Source organism: Leuciscus leuciscus, assembly GCF_965113295.1.
Source record: "Leuciscus leuciscus genome assembly, chromosome: 13".
Taxonomy (NCBI): Eukaryota; Metazoa; Chordata; class Actinopteri; order Cypriniformes; family Leuciscidae; genus Leuciscus; species Leuciscus leuciscus.
Window position 1 is genome coordinate 24,028,892 of NC_138737.1, and position 20,125 is coordinate 24,049,016.

At 36.4% G+C, this 20,125-nt stretch overlaps 2 protein-coding genes across 2 annotated transcripts; both read right to left on the reverse strand.

Moving 5' to 3' along the window:
• Positions 1–11,631: 11,631 nt before the first annotated feature.
• On the reverse strand, positions 11,632–14,298 carry LOC309512733 (H-2 class II histocompatibility antigen, E-S beta chain). The gene is made up of 5 exons (XM_082188457.1): positions 14,148–14,298; positions 13,505–13,780; positions 12,776–13,057; positions 12,484–12,597; positions 11,632–12,197 (listed from the first exon to the last, which is right to left on the reverse strand). The coding sequence occupies exons 1-5, from the start codon at positions 14,209–14,211 to the stop codon at positions 12,175–12,177; spliced, it is 759 nt and encodes a 252-aa protein (XP_082044583.1). The 5' UTR covers positions 14,212–14,298; the 3' UTR covers positions 11,632–12,174.
• Positions 14,299–15,879: 1,581 nt separating this feature from the next.
• LOC309513330 (rano class II histocompatibility antigen, B alpha chain) lies at positions 15,880–18,952 on the reverse strand. Its single transcript, XM_082189107.1, has 4 exons — positions 18,798–18,952; positions 17,698–17,943; positions 17,192–17,476; positions 15,880–16,907 (listed from the first exon to the last, which is right to left on the reverse strand). The coding sequence occupies exons 1-4, from the start codon at positions 18,853–18,855 to the stop codon at positions 16,786–16,788; spliced, it is 711 nt and encodes a 236-aa protein (XP_082045233.1). The 5' UTR covers positions 18,856–18,952; the 3' UTR covers positions 15,880–16,785.
• Positions 18,953–20,125: the final 1,173 nt, after the last annotated feature.

The window sequence follows — 20,125 nt, forward strand, 5'->3', positions numbered from 1 at the left end:
AGCAAACGAACCCAGTGGAAAAACGCCCTAAGAGTCAAAATTTACCACACACCAATCAGAACCTTCATGGATCAAGGGCAAGGAGACAAGTCTCGGATGAAATTTGTGCCACTCTAGTTGTCCGTGGTATGACTATGAGGGAGGCTGGGCTACGAGGAAGGCCGAATTTGAGTCGCTTCACCGTTGCCTCAATCATAAGAACCTTCCGGGAGAAAAACAGGTAGATGTACTTATAGTAAGACTGCTCTAACTTTTGAGAGCTGTACTATGTGCTGTTACAACACATACATGTACTTTAGCTGTTGCACTACTGTAATAAAAATAAATGCATCAAATTGCCTCATATATAGATAAGATTTTTCTGAATGCTTCTATTTTGTAAAAAGGATGTGTTACAGTTACAATACTTCTATTTTTCTAGGACACAGAGACGATGAAATGGAAGAAGCCTGTCAAAAGCCGCTTTCCGACCAAGTAGTTACAGGAACTTAGTTCTAGGAACTGTCCACTTCTAAACAGTTCTAAGAACTACTCTGCCCCAAACTCGGTTTTGGTGTTTGCGTTCGCACTGGCCAAGTGGCCATAGGAACTAGTAGGAGGGGTAAGGGAGTGACACAAGCACGGTGACTTTTATTTTGACGGCGCGACGGACCTTTATTTTGATGGCGCTGAGAACGCCAGAGCAAACAATGCTCGCATTCTCTGTTTTTATTAGTTAGCGATCTGTCTAACAGTACTGTTTAATATGTTATTAGATAGAACTGTTATAGAAAGTAGACAGTATATGAAAAAAAGGTTATTAGCCTCTGCCGTGTGGTTGATGTCCAGTGTTGCTAGCTGAGCAGAAATACATTTGGCTTGGTCCCCTCAAAGTTGCGTTGGATTTTCTCTTCAGCATAAAGGTTTAGAGACCCATCTATAACTGTTTTCCATGTTTGTATAGTTAGTTTATGGAGTAAATATATAGGCTATAATCTATGTGTTTACATTCTAGCTGTTTTAAAAATGGCGGGTGCTGGTGTTCCGCGTGCGTTCGGTCAATCAGCGTACACTAATAACTTCACGGGTAGTTCCTATAGAGCTCGGGATCGTTGCGTCACGCCGCAATGCATTGTGGGAATCACGGTACGGAAGTAGATGTACTGTATAGTAGGCAGTAGGTAACGTTGATCATTTGGTCATTAATTTAGGTTAATTTTTGGAAAATGGTTCAGTATTGCTGTATTGTGAACTGCTGTAATCGGTCTCATGATCGACAGGGCAAACGCCTCATAAATCATATTAGTTTTCCCTATTTTCGTCGGATGGCTTGGGTCGCCGCTGGTCGTCAATATACTAGCAGCTACCGGACGAAAACAGTGGATTATTGCACGTATGATAAATTACTCCTGAAGTGTAACAAACCCGCATAGACAAGCTTCGTAGCTCACAGAATCTGACAAGTGTGTGTCTGTCACCACTGATGCTTGGTTAACGGTGCAAACGATTGTTTTCTCCGCGTTTACTTTTTTAGGTCTGCAGATCTTGCACTCATTCATTTGTGAAATGCAAGTGAGCCTCCAGTGACAAGTTTTTAAATTGATCGGAGCAGAGCAGAGACTTCAAACAGAAAGCACAAAGCCTTTCTTTAAAGTTAATTTCGTTTTGCATTAATTTGTATTTTAATAAATATATCTATATAGAAATGTCTACTTTTAAACAAACAATTCAAAACGAAAGAAAACAGACAGCTCTCTGCTTATGTACGTTAATCCGTATGCAATGTGCATTTCTCTCTGGCGCGTTCACTACAGCGAAGATCGCCAGTCGTCAACCTCATCTTTGCAGCCGACTGACAAAAAAACCCCCCACTTGTTTATTAATAAACAATTAAAATGTGTGTGTGTGTGTGTGTGTGTGTGTGTGTGTGTGTGTGTGTGTGTGTGTGTGTGTGTGTGTGTGTGTGTGTGAATGTTGTTGCCGAGGGCACATGAAATTGTTAATCCGGCCCTGGATAGGAGAAAATATCAGGGAAACTGAGGCTTGGTAAATTTTCATATTACTCCAGGCTTTGTTCATAGGGATCGATTCCGCCTATAATCAACTTTTTTTTTAAAGTAGCGTTGTTTGGCTTCATTATGAAGTTTGTCCGTATATGGTATAGGCAACTTTTTTGTGTCACGGTCCATAACTCTTTCTGGATACCGGCCGGCTACGCTAATATCTTATAAACAGGCTTTTGCGGTGCCTCTAAAATGGCCGCCGTTACCCACAATGCACCATTCCATAACATCTACGCCCGAGCTCTATAGTGCTGGTTTAGACCCGACTCTGAAGTAGGAGCTAAATTAGTTCCTCCAAATGGAGTTCCTAGAACTAAAATCGTTCCAAGTTCCTGCGGTGCGAACACGCCGACATGGGTACTTTAGCCAATAGTTCTAGGAACTGTGAAAAGGTTCCTCCGGTCGGAAAGCGGCTAAATATTTCAGTTGATGCGTGTGTCACGATGTGACAAAGCATATGGAACTTATTTCCGCTGAAGCGGTGTTTCCGGTGGGACACTTATGAGTGAAACTCCGTCCCCAGGCCTGTGTGTGCGTCTGTTGTCATGACGACCCTAACAGATTGGCAGCAGGTGTGGGGAATTTATTCGGAGAGTTTGGAAGAAGCCAGTCAGCATTTGAGAGGATAAAAAGCAGGAGAGAGAGAAGGTTGGGGTGGTCTTTCTCCCCCGTGAGAAGTCGTTTTATTGGGCGGTTGCAGTTATTGGAGTATTGGTGAATGAAGAGGAGAGTGTTGGCTTGATGAGGGACTTGAGGACAACAGAGGGAGAGTGAAATACCCTGTTTACATTGGAGGAGAGCTAAGTAACTGAGAACTAGTGATGGCAAAATGAGGCTTCCTGAACCACTGATACCTCGCAGCCCATTGCTTCAGCCAAAGGTTCATTACTCGAAGCTTCATTCAGCATTGCTCACTAGTGACACCTAGCTACTGTGCAAAGAAATAGCAGACAAATTCATTCATTCTGAACCAGTGACCCCCCCCCCCCCCCCCCCCCAATTTTATACAACATATATATTTTTTTAGAAAAATATATATATTTTAGAAAAATATTTGTATAAATAAAAATATGTATTTATTTATTTATTTTGTACTCACTGTTGATGTATGTAACCTTTCATTTGCAATAATAAAAAGACATGAGCAGACATTTGTCCATTACTGTGTATAATATAAAATATGTATCTTTCTCTGTCTGAATTTACTTGTGCAGAGTCACACACACAGTTAATTAAATATTCATTAATTGTTTGGATAGTGACAGTATGAACAATAACAGTGACACTGTGTTGAGTGCAGTGCTTATGTTGGAGGGAGTGTAATAAAGTAAACTGCAAAAGAATAGTCTGGAAGGAAGGATTACAATAGATTTTTATTGAGAAACAGAATTATTTCAAGTGTGTTGGGGTAACACACTTATTTAAAAAATGGCAGTGCCAGCTGGTATAAATGAGGATACTGATGCTTCTGTTGAGCCCAGACAGGGGAGGATTCCCTCTTTCTTGCTGTCTCCATTACCAGGAAAAAGGAAGAGTCACAAAAAGCAAACAAATCCAAAAGGACAATCCAAATAAAAAAATCCAGAGCAATCCAAATAATCTTATCTAATTAATATAACAAGACTATAATATAGCTAAGCCTACTATAATTAATAATAACAATATACTATAACTATTCTAACCTGATAATGTAATAATATACAGCCCTAACACATATATGACACAATAACGACAATTACAATGATAGTTCTCTAACTCTCTGACACTACTACAACTGCTTCTACTACTGCTGACAACACCCACAAGGTGGCGCGAGTTTCGAACCGCCTTTTATCCAGAAGCGACACTCAGACCGAACCGATGACGTATCCACACAAACCGAGGCCTCGTTTGTCATCAGTCACGTGATTTTCACGTTAACAACACAAGCCTCGAATCGCGGCTTCATCTGGCACGCCCATTTTTTCTCGACACACGCTCCGACGCCTCGGTTCAAATGTCACATCACTACTGAGAACTGAGTCTCGTAATTGCCTGTATTTGACACTGAATTGGATGTGGCTTGGAGTGTTTGGATCACGATCATAAATATCACTGAGTGGATTGTATTGATTCATTACCGATCTCTTGTCTCTCCCTCCATTAAAAATGGTGATGTGAACTCTGCCTGTATATGTGAAGAAAAACATCCCAAACCATCCTCAGCAGTATTGATGATCACGGCCCCCTCGCACAGAGACCCAAGGGAGAGGAGATGCCCTGTTGCAATGTTCACTGTTTGTCTCAGTAAAAGCCTCGTGCAGCCTGTCAACTTCGAGTCTGCTGCATCCTTGTAGTCACCGGTGCTGGGAGAAGTGACTGTCCCTCTGCCCCGAATGTGAGGTTGGCATGCTCTGTCTGAAATACTCACTTTGTCTGTGTCAGAAGGAGCCCGTTCAGCCGTCGACTTTGAGTCTGCTGCATCCCTGTAACTCATCTGCATTGTGAGAAGTGTTCGTTCCTTTCAGCGCGTGTGAACTGTATACTTGTCTGCAGTATCCATTCTGTTTTAGTAGGAGCCCCGTGCAGCCTGTCGACTTCGAGTCTGTTGCAGCCCCGCAACCCACCTACATTGTGAGAAGTGCTCGTCCCCTTGCAACAACCGTGAGAATTGTATACTGTTGAAGTACTCATTCTGTCTGTTCCAGAAGAAGCCCTGTCCAGCTTGTTGACTTCGAGTCTGCTGTATCCTTGTAACCCACCTACATTGTGAGAAGTGCTCGTCCCCCTTGGCAACAACTGTGAGAATTGTATACTGTTGAAGTGCTCATTCTGTCTGTTCCAGAAGAAGCCCCGTTTAGCTTGTCGACTTCGAGTCTGCTGCATCCTTATAGTCACCTGGGCTGGGAGAAGTGGCTGTCCCTCTGTCACGAACGTGAGGCTGGCACACTCTGTCTAGAATATCCACCTTGTCGGTGTCAGAAGAAGCCCTGTTCAGCTGTCAACGTTGAGTCCGTTACCACTTTGTAACCCCCTTGCACTGGAGAAGTGCCCGCCCCCGCTGCGAGTAAGCGTGGGAACAGTGTGCCGTGTTGGAGCCGCCATTCAGTGTGTCCCCTACCTAGTTACTCACCGGCTTGCCGTGTACCTGCTGAAGGCCCTGCTCTGGTGTTGCAAAGAAAGTAGAAGAGCCTGACTACACCTCACCCAAGGAAGACTCTCCTAGCCACCCCACTATAAGACCGTGTACCTACCGTATACGTACCTGATTGGCAGTGTTGGGAGTAACGCGTTACAAAAGTAATTAATTACTGTAATGCATTGCTTTTTGCTGTAACGCGGTAATGTAAGGCATTACTGGGGGGAAAAAAGTAATATTTTACTCGGTACAAATGTCAGTAACGCGCGTTACAAGCATTGTTAGTTAACCTGGAATAAAGTGGTAGTTTTTTTTTTTTTTTCATACAAATTCGCCAAAATCACCGCGAGATCAGCAGAGGAGAAACGTCCGCGCAAAATGTTTCACTTCCTGTACGTTAATCAGACGGAGCCGAGATGAGTGAGCCTGCAGCGGATAGTACATTCTCAACAGCGAGAGAGGGAGTTTCCTGCTTACCAGTCGCAGTGGTCCAGCGCCGTTTCCATGGCAACTCTGCGCCGCGGCCGCTCCAGTGTTTGAAAGCGACATGAATGTTCAAAGTTCACGCGCACGGCAATTGATTAAACCACGTCAAAATCATGCAGCATTTACAAACATCTAGAATTAGAACATTACTTAAATAAAAATCTCATTAATATTAAATTATACATTTAAAACTGATTTTGGAGATCTATGACTCGTTCATAGACCAAATGGCCTATGCCCACACTACTGCAGTCACTCACAATAATAATAAAAATAAAATAAAAATATTTGGCTTAGTTATTATTCATTAGTTATTTTTATTTTTGCTAAAGTTTAAGCCTAAAGTTTACCCCGGGCTTAAAGTAAAAAGATGTCTGTACCATGCGTCCATGCAAAGTACCATGGTAATATTTGAGGTACCATGGTTATATCTGAGGTAGTATGTACCATGGTAATATGTACGGCAGAATGTACCATGGTTATTTCTGAGGTAATAGGGCATGTACCATGGTAAATCTGAGGTACCATACTATGTACCATAGTAACATCTACAGTACCATGCAATGTACCATTGTACCATGATAATATCTGAAGTACTATATAGTATGTACCATGGTTAGATGTAAGGTACCATGGTACTACCATGGTACTATGGTATACCATGGTATGTACTATAGTACATCATGGTAAAATTTCTTATGGGTCCAAGCTCAGTCGGATACCACATCACCTTCTACTGGATGTGTAATGAGCTAATTGAGCATCATACGCTACATTTAGATTGCCAAATCCATATTTGCAGTTATTTTGGTGAGAGTAACTTAAAAGTAATGCAATAGTAGTGTAATGCCTTACATTTTAAATACAGTAATATTGTAATGTAACAAATTACTTTGAAATGACAGTAACAAGTAATAAATAACGCATTACAGTTTCGAAGTAACTTGCCCAACACTGCTGATTGGTATCCATCTGCTCTCAATTCCGCACCTGTGAAAGAAGGAAGTTCCGCACCTGGGAAGGAAGGAAGGTTGGAGTTACCTACGCTACCAGAGGAGACTTACCGGACCGCGCACTTGCCAACTGCACCCCCACCTGTGAAGGACCTACTTGACCATCCACCTGTTCGTCGGTCATCTGCTGCAGGGTCTGCACTGAAGAAGAGGGCGGGAGAGTCCCCAGTCGCTGTACCGTTCACCCTCGATCCCTGAGGGCAACAAGGAAGATTTTAGATTAGGATTTTCAATTTGCTTTTACTTTGAAATAAAATTTGTTAAATTTATTCTGTCTCTGACTCTTCCCTCTGACACGCTCCTCGAGGTGGTCCTGGTTCAGGGGTGGGTGCAGTCTAGCTTGGCCCACCCGACCTGTGACACGTGCCAGCGGGGAACAGGCATGCAAGAAGATTTTACCCCCTCTGCCTGGCTATAGGACCAATATAGCCTGTGATGTGGACGAGATTCTCAGGCCTGACCCAGACCAAAGACGGGATGCTGAGGCGAATAATGTGTGTGTACTTGTACAACTATTTTTTTGAGGACCAGTTTGAGTTTTAGACCATTGGAGTGAGGGCAAAGAGAGTAAAGTGAGGACATTTTGGCTGGTCCTCACTTTCTGAGAGCCCTTTAAAGGCCTGTTTGAGGGTCAAGACTTGGTTTTAGGGATAAGGTTATAATTAGGTTAAGGGTCAGTTTAGGGTCAGGGTTCGGGTTAGGCACTTAGTTGTGATGAGTAAGGTTAGGCTAAGTGGCTAGAGAATGCATTGTGTCAATGAATGTCCTCATAAAGATAGATGTGTGTGTGTGTGTGTGTGTGTGTGTGTGTGTGTGTGTGTGTGTGTGTGTGTGTGTGTGTGTGTGTGTGTGTGTGTGTGTGTGTGTGTGTGTGTGTGTGTGTGTGTGTGTGTGTTATACAGTACATGAATGAATAAAAATGTTCCAATGTATCCATTGGTTGTGTCTTCTGTGTTCATCATGTGAGTTTTTACTAAATCATTTTATTGAAAAAAAACTTTTTTTTCTTTTAGATAAAATTAACTGTTGGATTTTTACTCAATTATTTTGGTATGTTTAACTTAACAATCAAGTAAACGATATTCAGAGATTTTATTAAGTTACAGTTTCTCAATTGTTTACACACAAATACTGGTACTTGAGACACACACAATGACCACAACATGTAACTCATTCTCCAACCCCCTGAACCAATTCTGCTAAACTACAAGCACAATTCCTGCTTTACACTCAAATTGTACTTCTAAAACACACTTTTTTCAAAACACTACACACAATTCTCTGCTTTTGGCACAATTTTCATGCAGAAAATCTCTTGTTTTCACAAGGAACACACTGCCATTCAAATATGCACACTGACTCATCACATGGGCAAACACCCGTCACACAGTTTTACAATTAGCAATCAGAGCTTTAGCATAAAAGGGCAACAGGTGAGCTCTTCAATGGAGCAATGGATGCCAACATTGGATTTTTTTTTTTTTTTTTTTACTGTAACTGTATACAGTAAATTCTTCTGTTGTTTTGTATGTAGACCACTGTATGTACAACTTTGTGTTGGTTGGGATGTACACTGTGTACACTGTTTTTGTGGGAAAAATAAAATATATTTGTTACCGTGTATTTGTGTGTTCTGAATATAAAAACAATATTCTCAAATATTTTACAACACACTTATGTATGTACTGTCTGTAGTAAGTGTAACACTGAACAAAAAAAGGCCTAAGTCATTATGATGAATGGAGAAGAAGTGTTTTCCATTCATCATAGTGTTTTACATTGAGCACATCAGTGTTCAACTGGTTCTTATAAATGTCTATTCATATGATGGTTTGTGTGTGTCATTTGAAAACAAAATACAATTTTGAGAAGAAATAACATTGTTTTGAATGTAAAGTTTCATTTTGCAGGAGAATTGAGGGGTTTTGCCCATTGTGTGTGTGTTTTTTGATTTGTGTGTTGAGTTCTGAGAATATGAGGCATGCTTTCAGAAAATGTGTGTAAACAATCAAGAAAAACTGTAATACTGTAAAGTTAAATATTTCTGTAATATTTACTAAGCCACAGAATTATTTTTTAGAGTGTAGTGGTAATTCCTAACTTTAGAGCCAAAGTTGGATAATGAACTGATTTGGCCAGGAAACAATTAGACAAGACAAACAGTGTTTGAATGTGTGCCACAGTGTGAAACAAACAAGAAATAAATGCCAATCTTGGCCCATCATCATAGTTTGATGTGTGATAGTAGGTACATTGTTTCCTATGTTTTGTGATAACATTGTTTCCTATGCAATGGTGTGTATGCCAATTTATTCCAAATGGTTATGGTTATTAAGCCCTAATGGAAATAAACCTTGGTCTTTGTATATTTTATCCTCGACAGTTTTTCTTTTAAATTATGTATGTGTCAGGGTTTGGGATTGAGGAGATGAAGCAAGGACTCAATTGCAGGAAAATGGGTTTTTATTAAGTATAAAAAATAAAACAAATACAAACAAAAACTAGGCTGCCCCGAAGGGGAAAACCAAGGACTTGGACTTGGACACATAAGGTACATTCAACAACAATCCATCACAGGACTGAAAACAGAGAGAATAAATATAGGGAGAGCAGACAAAGCAGGTAACAATAATGTACGGTTAATGAAAAAACGAAGACAGAGACAGAATTGCTGCAATAAAGACTTTATTTGCAAAAGGACATTACTGCAAGATAACAAAAATATGCAATATAGCTGCCATTTATTATGTGAAAATACAAAATATGTAAACAGAAAAAGCACCAGAAGAATAAAAAAAAAGAAGAAAAATTTAATTTTTTATTTGCATAATTCAATCAGCTGTTTCTCAGTAAGAATAGAATAAAATACAGGGGATATATTTGTTTCAATTCACAATATAAGCAGCTGTTCACCTTGACTTTAGCCTGTAAGGTTAGGTTTAGAACATGGCGTTATCTGTTCTGACATACAGTGTTAAAGCATTGGTCAATTTGGCAGTAAAAATCCATTGTTTTGGTCTTGTTTGAGCTTGTGTGTAAAAGAAGTTCAAGCATTTTAAATGTGTGTAAATTGTATTCATTTTGTGTTACAGCAACAAGAAATGTGTTAATAGTATAGCTTACACAGACGGATGTAGTGCTAACTGTGTTAAGAGTTTTGGAAAATTGTTAAAAGTATTGAAAAATCTGTCATAGCAATCGTAAAAAACTGTAAATGATTTTCCTAAAGTAGAAAACTGTGTGTAGAGTTTTGCAAACAGTGTGATATACAGTTGAAAACTGAATGTAAAGCTGTAACTTGCAATTTTGAAGACTTGATTTAGGGATTTGGTACATGAGTTTCAGCTTTTGGTGATTGTGTATAAAGTTTTTCATTGCGTTTCAAATTGCGTTAGTGTGTGAACAATTGGAAAATAAATTATTATTTTTGAAATTTTCCTATACTGTATATTGTTGAATATTTGATTAGTATGTTTTGCAGTATTTCGGTTTTAAAATGTGTTACAGGTTTCATTTAATGTGATTTACTGTGTACATTCAGGAGGAAAAACATTTGATGATGTGATCATTCATCCATAGCATGCATAAACATATTTCTTTTCAAATAAAGATATTTTTCCCAAAAAATACATATTGAGGAATTTATTTGATAGTACCTAATACTCACTATAATTTATGTAGATTACAGTAGTATTATGTTGCAAATTTCAAAATGTAGGTTTGTGTAAAAAAAAAATATATATTTATTTTAATAAAACTGCAATGAGTGTAAAGTGTAATTGTGCATGTGATGACAAAAGAAGCCAACGTTGAAAAGGAATACAGATTATTTAATTTTAAATAGAGTGTTTAATTTTTGTCTTTAAAGTGTGAGGTTTGTACAAGTGAGTTTATAGATTTGATTTTTGTGCTTTCATAATTATTTTAGTCTTGTCCTCTATATAAGTTAGAATGGGTTGTGTGTGAAATTCAGATCACTGTGACCGAAGAGCTTGCTATTACAGCCAGGCCACTGAGAACAATGTTGCTCATCACAGAGATAGATTTATGGTTTATTGTTTGATTTGATTGTTGTAGTGTTACCCTTATGGGGGGTTATTTTATTTTATTAATTACACACAACATTTTTTTTGTGTGTGTTTATTAGTTACAGACAATGTAAAAATGCTACATTTTGATTGGTGTTTTGGCTTTCCTTCTGGCATGCCTGTCTCATTATGGTTGTTGTATTATCAATCACTGTAAATGAAGATGCAGATGCTTATACTTAGACAGTTATTATTATCTTTCACACTGGAGCCATACAGTCCGTAATGTCATATATTATATTCTACAGGTATTTTCTCAAGATTTGATTTGATTACAGCAGCTGAATTCATCCAATTGGCATCTGCTTCAATGAGTCAGTGATGCCACTTCATATTTTGACATAAACAAAACTTAAATAACTCAATAACTTATGGCTATATAGGCATGTTCTCAAATGTCATCTTTATTCCTGTTTATATTTTTTATATTTCCTGTTTATATTCCTGTCGTCTTTCCTTTGGTTCAGATAAACCTTCTAACCTGTTGCAGAAACACATCCCTAAGCTGCCGTGTGCCAGAATATTTCACTTCTGGGTTGCTATTAGCCCTTTTCCTTTATTTAGGCTACATTTATGTATTTTGCATGCCATTTTTATTCATACTTGACAAACATTGCATTAAATGTATACATTTTATTAGTTCATTTATTCCCTGGGAATCGAACCCATGACCTTTATATGCCTTTAGACTTATTTATGCAGTTAATTTAATACATTGTTGTAAAGCACTTAATGTGAAGAAAAATATTGGAAAATATGAGGGAAAATGTCTTTGAATAAGCTAAAGAAAAAAACTTTTAATGATAACAGATTTTGTAAAGAATTTGTACAAATATTTATTTAGAACTAAAATGTACAGATTCCAAAAAAAAAAAAAAAAAAAAAAACATTCCTCCATATGATTTTGCAAATTTTATGGACGTTTTTCAGCTAGAAACAGTAGTATTAGTAAGATCATTTAAACGAAGCAATCACACACTGGAAACTATATGCATTTAACAATAATGACAGTAGGGGGCGGTAAAGTTTCATGAATAAATGTTTCTGTCTGTGAATGCTGCCTCTCTGACTCAAATCAAACCTTTGATTGGTTTCATAACAGCTCTAACTGGTATGAAAATATTGATTGAAAACCTTTATATCATCAACATTCACATTGCTTCTATCCACATATGATCAGCTCTAGAAAGTTCAAACAAAATCATTACACATAATAAAATACACGTTATTTTATCACTAACAACTTTACATAGATATGCTCACATGTAAGTATGTTTGATTCAATTTTTTAATTTTCATTATTACTTTAATTATTAAAGTTAAAAAATTAAAAGTTCAGTATAAGGAGACTGTATGAAAGATGTGTAATACATCAGTGATCCAAGGAGGTCCTCTTTCAGTTGGCATCAACATTAGACTTACTGGAGTCAGTTTGGTACCAGGATCCTCCCTGACAAAGTAAAAATAACAATTTATTGACAAGCTAGATGAATGTGCAGACATGATATTATCAGGAATTCTCAACTCTGGCCCTCGAGGTCCTGCAGTGTTTGCTTTGATCAAACCTTGATCAAATTCTCCTGCCTGTAGCTTCTATAAATCTTTAAGATCTTTATTAGCTTGTTCAGGTTTGTTTGATTAGGTTTGGAGCTAAACTGGAAAGCTGAGATCCAGAGTTGAGAACTACTGATGTATATGGATGAGTATCAGCATGATTTGCTCTCATCTCCACTGACCTGATGATTTCTTCTTGTAGTAAATGAGTCCAGCAGCTGCAATGATGATTCCCAGCACCAGACCAGAGGATCCAATCGCAATTTTATTCCTCTCAGACTCAGACATAGAGGGATCTGTGGGGAACCGAAATCATGCTCTGTTAGCGAATGATATTAGTACATTCTCAATATTTACATGTTTAATATTTGTTTAGTTTACAAGTGTAATAGCTAAATCATTTCCATATTTTCTATTTGCTCTCATAAATGGACAGGAAAGAGGAAAGACTGTAAGGTAAATGGTTTGTCTTACTCCAGTCTTTAACAATAGGTTGAGTTGAGCTGGCGTGCTCCACCACACAGGAGATCTTCTCTCCAGATTTAGGAGTGTATTCCAGGTGGGAATGGATCTGGTAGTACCAGTCTCCATCAGCCATCTCCATTGTGGAGGTTACATCTGTGGTCATCAGTTTACCATCTCTCAGCCAGGATACTTTGATTTTTTCAGGGTAGAAGTCATATGCGCTGCACATCAACATAGCTGGATGATTGCCTTCAGCCTGCTTCACTGAACTGAGTGTAACCGTCGGTTTTACTAAATCAGGAGAAACAAAATATTTACTCAAACATTAGCTTACAGTAGGCTACTCTAATGTATAACACAAATAGTGAAAAATACATGAGGGGACAAGTAGCTATAATACTTGATTCAATTAAATTAAGTATATGAACATGAATTATATGAACTATAAGTAATAGATTCAGAAATGGATTGTCGAAAAAAAAAAAACATACATGTTTCCTTATATTATTTAGTTTGGAAAAAAAAAATCTTAAAGTTAAAATATTGTAAAATAACCCCTAAGTTATTTAGTTGTAATATATATTTTATTGATTTTGTATTAAAAACATAAATCACTGAAGACAACCACATTGTGCAGACACAACACCACCAAAACAACAGACCCCTTCTGCACCAGTGGACACACATGTTAGAGATCTTTATTATGCAGTAAAGATGAGACAAGAGTCTTGTACTCACCTGTTTTATCACGGACAGATGAGTCCCAGATCTGAGCATTCTGTCTGCAGAATGTGTCCACCTCAGCTTTCTTCTGCTGCAGAAAGGTCTGATCTTTGTTCCAGTTCTCTGCATTCTTCACTCCTAACTCAGTTAACCCCACAAACTTCCCCACAGTGCTGTTAAACTGTATATACACATCTTTATTGAAGGAATATGACATAAGCAACACCATATCACTGTAATCACTGGTGCTGTAGACGCATTCATTCATCATGTAATGATAATATCCATCAGCTGAAACATAAAAACAGAGTGTTAGATCTTCAGTTTTTGTATAATTTCATGTCAGTTATAAAAACAAAAGTACCTGTATTCATCTGCTATTTGCTATTACTTTATTTTTGTGTAGTCTAGTCGTTATTGTGTGTTATAAATACAATCCTATTAGAGAGACACCACAACTACTGGCTCATCTCACTCATATATTCTGGAATATTCATGATCATGTTTATATAAGCAAGGCAATTGAATTAACAGCAATGACATTAACTACAAAACCAATATCAAAGATAAAAACTCATTAATATAATTTATTAATATAAATCACAAGTTTACTGATGAATTAAGGCATTCAATTTGCTCAATGTTTCATTGTACTTGCCTGTTCCAATAAATGCAGACAGCATCAATATGGGATGAAAAATCAAGAGTTTTAGCAGTGACATCTTTACAGTCTATGAATACGCCAAATGGAGAACTTTCTCTCAGTGTCTTGTTCTTGTGGTAGATGTCTGAATAATCTGGCAAATCAAATGCTACTCACATAAATGTCAAGTGTTGCTAGGTGGAAAACTGCTTTCATTTTCCTCTTTTCATTAGACAATTACCATGTGTGTGCAAAATATAATATAGCCATAACAATGTTCTTAAAAATGTACAAATCATTTATATAAATTTTATCTGTGTAAAAAAGGAACAAGAACCATTTTACTTTATCTTTATTTGTTTGACCTTCATTGCAAAAGTTTGATTTCAGTATCTGCTCCTGGAGGACTAGATGGGTCTTAGAAAATATACAACATTATACCACAAATATATGAGCTATATATTGTAATGTATCATTTCATTTATTTATGCCTGGTTTACAAAACAATCTGCAGTGAAACGCTCTAAACAAACATTTAATTCTCTTTGAGAACCCTTAAATAAAACAATCTTCTTCTTGCTGCTGGAGTCATTCACATGTTTGACAGTAAACACAATCTTAGTTAATAACTACAACAACTGTCTCCTTGAAGTGTCCAAATGGTTGTCCAAAGTGTCCAGGTATACTCCTCTCTCTTCATGGAAAGTTTTCATTTGCTGTAAATGGCCCTATTTCTTAAGTTGTTTACATTTTTAATCACATTTGCTTTTTGCAGTTCACTAACAGTGTTTCTCAAATATTTTATAATTTATTTTCAAATTATTGTCGATGCTCATGAAAAAAACAATTAACATGTCCATTTAAATGTTTTGTAATTTTATAAAAACACTGCAACAAAATGTATCAAATATTTTTACAATATTTAATATGGTCAACCAATAACCACCTGCAGAGATCAGTGATGCTGGTGATAGACAGGGAGGACACTGACATTTGGAAACTGTTTTCCAGAATCAAAGCCGCAGTGTGAATGTAGCTATAGTGGAAAGAGCAAGAGATGCTATCTGCATTTATCCTCTTCTCTAGCTTGCTTCCTAATAGTAATCTAATAAACATGCCATTGTATTACGAATATTAAAGGTATAGCGGAGGATGTTTTACTTCCTGGTGGGTAACCTATACTATTGGTCCTCCTAATTGTCAATCATTCTGGTGAATCAATCAAACTTTTCAAAAAGTGGAGAGGGCGGGTCTTATCTAAAATTGGGAAAGATCCTCCGCTATACCTTTAACAAAGCTATTGTTTTCTTTTAATGTTTTGTTTTGTTACTTTGGAGTTGGATGGATGCGCAAGACATTACAAATACATAAATACATCTATATTTATGACGCTGGCTCCAAAAAGAAATAGGAAGTAGAAGAAGAAGAAGAGGAAGAAGAAGAGGGCCATATACACACAGAAAGACTCATATATTTTTAAACTTCTAAATGAAACCCTATTTCCACAGGATGATCAGGAGCAAATTTGGTGAATCTGCATCAGTGGTTGCATCAAATGTTTCATCAGCTTTTTAATTGTTTTGAGAACCATTGTTTGAAGAAATGTATGAAACAGGTAAAGAAAAACTAAATAGTCTTGCAGTGTGGCAAATGTTGTTGTTTTTAAAAGTAGGCTACAAATATGAATTCTCTGAAACAATATGAGCTCATAAAACTATGTATAATAATTATACAAGAATTAAACAGATTTAAGGTTTCTTAATTGCCATGGTTTTATTTTCACAAAGGACTAAATTTTGTCTTCAAAAGAAAATCTTACAAAAACAAAAACTGACCATACACAGCAAATCATTAATGTAAAAAATGCAAAACATACATTGTTTGTTTTCCTTTCATAGTCATTGTTTTAAAAGCCTTAGACATTTGTGACATGTAAAGAGAACATTTAATTTAATAACCAAAATACAACAAAATTATTGTCTTTCATTTTAGTTATTTCAAAGATTTGATTATTCAGAAACAATTTTGCACGAAACTTGTTTCATATAAATTTTAGAAATGCTGTTTGAGTACCGTTAACTCAAGTAATTGTGTAAACCAAATTGACGTAAAAATCCAATTAAAGGCAGTAAAAATATTACCAAAGCGAATAAAAAAAAGATTTCAGTTTAAAGATCTAGCACATATTTCAGAACACATGCTTTCATTTGACAAAACTTGTCATAAGACAAAAACAAACAAGAAAAGAAATTGTAGGATGTCAGAAGGATTTATTAGTTGCAAAAATATAAAATATAAGAAAAGAAAAAAAAAACAATCAAATTGTGTGTGTGTGTGTGTGTGTGTGTGTACAGGTTTCTCTTGTGAGGGCCAAGTGTCCTCACTAACATAATGCAATGTCAAACTGTTTAACATTTTATGTGTCCTCACTAAAAAGGTGAATAAATGGTCCAAATGACCCTGTGTCAGAACAATAATTCAACTAGGACCCTATTTGAACATAGTTTGTCATGTACAATGGCACACAAAATGATTGTTTTTAGTAATAAAACCTTAATTTACAAATAATTTTAATTGGTGGAGAATGTTAATTAGAAGTTAAAAAAAATCTGAATTACAAAACAAGAACGTGTTCATTTTTAAATCAGAGCTGTCAGTTGCAGTTGTTTCCTTTAATGAGGAAGAAAGTTCCAGCAGCGACTCCCAGAAGTCCCAGAGTCAGACCCACTCCACAGAACACAGCTGGACCAACACTGGGGAGAGCAACGTCCACTTCTGAAACACACAAGCACATGATGACGCATATGCCACAATGTAAGTGCATATATTTCATGTTTACTGTAAAGTGACATTTTTAGAGTTTTACTTTTGACAGTATTTATGACACTGTGTTTATGATTAATGTCTACATAAGTCTTAAACTTCTCAATAATAATTTTTTTTCATGTTTGCCCTAAATTGATGATTTCTGTTATATCAGCTGTTCTAAAGCTAAGAATTTGTGAACAATTAGAATAAATAAAAACCGTATATCTACTGAATATGAAGCAGTGCCTCACCCCATGTTTTAGTTTGAGGTTGGCCTGGGATGGATTTGTGGTTCACAGTGCAGCTGTAAATGTCTCCCTCTTCAGGCGTGAACTTCAGAGTGGAGAAAATGTTGAAGGTGCCGTCATTATTTATGCGGTACTGGCTTAAACCCGTGTCTTCTGTCACAATCTGATTGTTTTTAGTCCATGACACATTGACAGGTGGAGGGAAGAATCCAGTCACATGACAGATGAGGGTGTTCGCAACATCCAGCACCACAACAGCTTTTGAATAGATGGATGTATCTGGGATGTCTGTGAACACACAGAGATGACGCTGATTTGTACTTGTGACCTCTGTGTACATTTTATCTTGGACCACAAAAAAAATCTTGCAAACCAAAATCTTGATTATATTGGTTATGATTTCTGCAGCTGATTTCTTTGCATCTCCAAATAAGTAAACTTTGTATTATTATATATATTTTATTAATATTAATATTATATAATAATTATATGCATTGTGTATGTCTTACCTAGTCGCTCAACCGGGGATTTGTAAAACTGCATGCATACTTGTAAGTTTTGTTTGCAGATCTCTATTTGACCAACACCATACTCATAAAATCCAGCAAAGCCGATAGGATCTGCAAAGTCAGGCAGTGTCACTACTCCTTCTTTTCTAATGAAGTCTGAATGGCACAGTTCCTCTCCATCAAATCCCATCAAAAATTCTTTCTCTGTATCAGAACATCCAACATAATGAAGATCCCTGTGCTCAACTGAAACAGATAAAGTGTGATGATATTAGCCAGAGTGGATTAACAGTATGGATGAATAACAAAGGATGAACTTTATCTGATGTGTAATCAGTGAAGTGATAGTATTTAGAAAGAAACAATTTAAAACAAAATAAAACAAAAAAAGTGCTATTGAATAGATACTATATATATATATATATATATATATTGTGAAGGATCTAAGGATTCTTAGTAGCAACCTTTGTGAAGAGTTTTAAGAGAGCCACCATACATTTGTGTGGTTTTATTTTCTTTCTTTTTTAATATCCATTCATTTCATTTACATTTAATTATATAATCATTTTAGAATGCATTTTTTATAAATTGTCCATTTCTTACTCATTTCACTGATTCATTCATTGATCAGTAATTTTATAATATTTTTCTGTTTCATCTTATGTTGTGTACTGTGTTGTCTTCAAAAACAAGTTAGAGATAAGAGAATGTCTCTATTTCAATGTTTTTAATGCCACATGATGTTGTGAAGCATTTTTCATTGCTTTGGAATAATACATTTGAGCTGGTCAGACAATGTTTGACTGAGCATTGAAACAGCCACAAATAAAAGTAGTTAGTCTCCTGCTTTCTGCTCTTCACTTGCTTCCTCTGTCTGCCTCTTAGGCTGATAAAAGGCTGTTAATACAATATCAGACAAAATACAGTGTAGTTACCGATTTTGGGTATCAGACAAGATTCTGCTGACAGGTTTTGGGTACCAGACAAACATCTTTAAACAGCTTTTGGGGAATTTAATTTTCCTCAAGATCATACTTGCTTATCTACTTTAACTTTATAAATCAGCAGATACAATTTTATTAAACGGTTTTCTGACTTACCTTGAGTCTCAGTTCTCACAATAACAGTGAGCATAAGCAGGACACCATACATCTCCATTGTTCATTCAGAAGTAAGTAGAGCAAACACATATCAAACAGTCCTGGAGTGAATAAAAGGCAGAGCTGCTGATCCCTGGTCATGTAGAAGCCTCCCAATCACAGCATCCAATCAGAAACTGAGCCCTACTCTGACATCACTGTATCTAGTTAAAATGGTGTTCTATTTCAGACTTGTTTGGGTGTTAAGAAGTAGGCCTAGGTTTATTTATTATATCTGTATTGTATTCTGCTTTCCATTTTGTTATCTGTATTTCAGAAATCTATGAATAATATTTATTTGCATGTATAAAGTGTGTTGATTTATGTGAATGTGTGTGTGTGTGTATGTATATATTATTATTATTAGTGACAATGTTCCATTATTCATTCATAATATTAATCACAATGCTTTAAATATGTTAATTATCTGTAAAATGTTTATTCTAAACCTATCTGCGTCTTTATACTTTTATATTTTTTTATATGTTATTATGTGTGTACTGGAAGCTTCAATACCAACACTGTAAAAAAAAATTACATCCCCAAGTCAAAAATTTCTAGTGACTGGTGATCTAGTGTCTAGTTCTAGTGATCTAAATTTTTCAATTAGTCTGACGTATTATTTCTCATTGAGCCAATGTTAACAGACTATTGCAACAAGAATTGCACTTAGCCAATTAAAAAATTTTGATGTTACCAGTCACTAGAAAATTTTGACTTGGAGAGGTTAAATTTTTTTTACAGTGAAGGTAAATTCCTTGTGTGTGCAAGCACACTTATAAAGCAATAAAGCTCTTTCTGATTCTGATTTCAATCAACATATACAAATATCTTCAAGAAGTGCAGACAACATTGAGCAGCAAATTACGATCACAAAATTACATAATTAGAAGTTCTAGATTAGAATGTCCACATTTTGGATGTTTTAAGACTTTAAAATGTTTTTTCTTTTCTTTTCTTTAATACAGTCCTTGATCCTTATTTGATTTTTAAAACTTCTACATCAGCTGAACACTGTTAGAAGTTGGAAATGTTGCTAAAGCGGAAAACCTCACTAAAGCAAATGTACTGGAGTCCAATCCAGCCGGCCCTGCAAATCTCTTCAAGAACTCTTACCAATTAAGATTTTTGTAACGACCACTAAACTGATTTTGGCAACCAATCTGCTACAATTTGCAAGTCTCATATGTCTCTAAATGCACTCAGCACACTATCTACTCACATAATAATTTAAATGAAAAACAATGGCCTCTTACTACAAAAAAAATCTGACTTTTTTCAGAGTAATC

Excerpts from the sequence above, each read along its gene's own strand:
- LOC309512733 (XM_082188457.1), bottom strand. The coding sequence starts at position 14,211 with ATGTCACTGCTAAAACTCTTGATTTTTCATCCCATATTGATGCTGTCT. Across the intron at positions 12,598-12,775 it reads ACCTATTGTTAAAGACTGGA|ATCCCTCTATGTCTGAGTCT; the intron begins GTAAGACAAACC and ends GGTTCCCCACAG. Across the intron at positions 12,198-12,483 it reads CTACAAGAAGAAATCATCAG|GGAGGATCCTGGTACCAAAC; the intron begins GTCAGTGGAGAT and ends TTACTTTGTCAG.
- LOC309513330 (XM_082189107.1), bottom strand. The coding sequence starts at position 18,855 with ATGGAGATGTATGGTGTCCTGCTTATGCTCACTGTTATTGTGAGAACT. Across the intron at positions 17,944-18,797 it reads TGTGAGAACTGAGACTCAAG|TTGAGCACAGGGATCTTCAT; the intron begins GTAAGTCAGAAA and ends TATCTGTTTCAG. Across the intron at positions 17,477-17,697 it reads ATCCCCGGTTGAGCGACTAG|ACATCCCAGATACATCCATC; the intron begins GTAAGACATACA and ends GTGTGTTCACAG.